The sequence below is a fragment of the Bison bison genome, unplaced genomic scaffold, assembly GCF_000754665.1.
Source record: "Bison bison bison isolate TAMUID 2011002044 unplaced genomic scaffold, Bison_UMD1.0 scf7180017847940, whole genome shotgun sequence".
NCBI classification, from domain to species: Eukaryota; Metazoa; Chordata; class Mammalia; order Artiodactyla; family Bovidae; genus Bison; species Bison bison.
The window spans coordinates 1-2,994 of NW_011478513.1; the positions used below are offsets into that span (position 1 = coordinate 1).

At 39.8% G+C, this 2,994-nt stretch overlaps 1 protein-coding gene across 1 annotated transcript in view; it reads left to right on the forward strand.

The window, feature by feature from the left end:
• Positions 1 to 2,411: 2,411 nt before the first annotated feature.
• Positions 2,412 to 2,994, forward strand: part of LOC104991732 (olfactory receptor 12D2-like) — a 4,879-nt gene continuing 4,296 nt past the window's right edge. Inside the window, exon 1 of the mRNA XM_010844321.1 lies at positions 2,412 to 2,963. Coding sequence (XP_010842623.1) covers positions 2,412 to 2,963 — 552 coding nt within the window. The remainder of the gene's footprint in view (positions 2,964 to 2,994) is intronic.

The following is a 2,994-nucleotide window of genomic DNA, read 5'->3' on the forward strand; positions in this document are numbered from 1 at the left end:
CTCTTTTGTATTCCATAGAACCACAGTAATAAATGAGTAGAATACCTAAACGATAATCATCTTTCTGTGCAGATCAATAGGATGTGACTGGCGCTCATTCCTTAACTGTCATGGCCCAACTTCCTTCCATTTTATATAGAATTCTCCCAGAGCAGTCCCCAAGATGAGAAAGTGTATCCATACCTCTGTCCCAGGAAGTGAAAGATAATTTTAGAGAGTGCGATACTAAGTGAAGTAAGTCAGAGAAGGAGAAATATAATATGACATCTTTTGTATATGGACTCACAAAGAAATGATACAAATGAACTTACTTGTGGGACAGAAAAAGACTCACAAACTTAGAAAATGAACTTACAGGTGCCAGGGGAAGGGATAGTTAGGGACTTTGATATGGTTGTGTACACACTGCTGTATTTAAAATGTATAACCAACAAGAACCTATTGCATGGCACATGGAACTCTCTCAGTGTTATGTGCTGGCCAGGATGCGAGGGGAATTTGGAAGAGAAGAATGGATACATTTACTTGTATGACCTGAGTCCCTTCACTCTTCATGTGAAATTACCACAACATTGTTTATTGGCTATACTCCAATTAAAAAATAGAAAGTTTAAAGTTTGGGGGAAAAAAAGAAAATGTAGGCCATTGAGTGGAGAAGGCAATGGCAACCCACTCCAGTACTCTTGCCTGGAAAATCCCAGGAACGGAGGAGCCTGGTGGGCTGCGGTCCATGGGGTCACTGCAAGTCAGGCACGACTGAGCAACTTCATTTTGACTTTTCACTTTCCTGCATTGGGGAAGGAAATGGCAATCAAGTCCAGTGTCCTTGCCTGGAGAATCCAGGGGACGGGGGAGCCTGGTAGGCTTCAGTCTATGGAGTCGCACAGAGTCGGACACGACTGAAGCGACTTAGCAGCAGCAGCAGCAGCAGGCCATTGAGACCTATGCTGTCTGTGATTCTTAAACTAAGAAAGAAATACAGTAAGGAAAGAAAATAGGAATGATGGAAAAAAACAAAAATGAAACTCAAGATAGGAGTTCCCCAAGGAGAATTCCCTCATACTGCAGGTATAGAAAGAGCCTCCCAAACCCCAGGGATATTCTCTCTCAGGGTTTGTCTGAAGATCTGTGGAACATAAAAGACAGGCAGAATTTCAGAAAGAAGAAGTTTTGGAAGATGAAGAGCTTATATACTTAGTCCCCATGTAAGCTGTCACTTCAAATATATTTTTACTCTTTATTTTTCTCAATGTTTTTCTAGTATTTACTTTACAGGAGTGTCAACCTGGTAAGCTTTCTTAGCGGTGAACTTGAACACTCAAACAGGTAGGAGAATGAGCCAGGAGACAGGCTGGGGAGTTGCTTTCTTGCTAGTATTAAAGTTGAATGCCCAGGATTTCGGGCTAGTTTCCTATCTTATGATGGACTCCCCATTGTGTCTGTGGATTATGAAGGCTCTTTACTGCCTACATTTTTATTGCCTTTCTCTAAGTGTTTTCCAGAGTAAATATGTGATCTTTAAATATTCAGGATGCAGTGAAATAAATCATTTGGTACATAAAGTCTGATTACTATTATCTTTAGATGTTAGGAAATGGTTCTCTTCCCCAAGGATTTTTGAAACAATTTTGTTTTGAGGGTAGAGAACCAAAAATGATATTTGGCATATCATGCATCTCTTAAGCAGGAGTGATAAAGTTTAATAATATAAAAACATTCATGGTTATCAAGGAAAGCTACTCTGAATACCTGGAAGCCAGCCTTCAATAAAGGTGAAATAATGGTTAGATATTTACTCAAAATTTTTTCTAGCTATAAGGGTGAGAATCCCATGGGATTGCTATAAAAGTTCCCTACTGAATTCACTTTTTAATTCTAGTCACATCAAATCTTTTTCTTCTCTTTCAAGGATTTCCCAAATTTAAAATGTATCCTTTTTATAGAAAGCATTCCATGGTTTGCATCTCTAATTCAATTTCCTTAGAGCTCTTACTGTTCTGTCTTTGTTTATTTCTCTTAAGTAAGTCAAATGAGTTCTTACTTTGTTAAGAAAAAGCAGCGTAGTGGACTATTTAAAAATTGACTCTCTGTTAGATCTTAGGATGATAAAACACAAGTGTTATTAGAGAAGAGGGTAGGCTGGCAACATGCTCTGAATCCCTGGAAGAAAGAAAAATATTGATAAATCTAATTTTTAAAAAGTGTTTGAGTAACGGTCCACAAACACCATGTAACTTCAATATTTAATAATCTAGTGGTCCAAATATTGTACAACCTGTGATGCTGGGAGTATTTAAATAGCAGTGCTCTCTCTCAAAATATTATTGTCTGGATGAGAAAATTCTCAGCAGGAGGACTCCGGTTCCCATCAGAGATCACATTCCATGTTATTTTGTCTTTTCTTTCAAGTGATGCTGAATCGAACATCAGTCACTGAATTTCTCCTCCTGCCAGTGACAGACATCCAAGTACTGCAGCCTGTTCTCTTTGTGGTTTTCCTTGCAATTTACATTGTCAATGTGGCTGGGAATGGAGCCATCCTGATGGTTGTCACCTCTGATCCAAGACTCCATTCTCCTATGTATTTTTTCCTGGGAAACCTGGCATGTATAGATATCTGCTTCTCCACAGTGAGTCTGCCAAAGATGCTGGAGAACTTCCTCTCTACACACAAAGCAATTTCTTTCTTGGGCTGCATAAGCCAGCTTCATTTCTTCCACTTCATGGGCAGCACAGAGGCCATGTTGCTGGCCGTGATGGGCTTTGACCGCTTTGTGGCTATCTGCAAACCACTTCATTATACTCTTATCATGAATCAAGTCTGTATCCAGATGGCTGTCACTGTCTGGATCATTGGTTTTTTCCATGCCCTGCTGCACTCAGTAATGACCTCTCGCTTAAACTTCTGTGGTTCCAACCAGATTAATCACTTCTTCTGTGATGTTAAGCCATTGCTCAAGTTGGCCTGTGGGAACACTGAGCTCAACTGGTGGC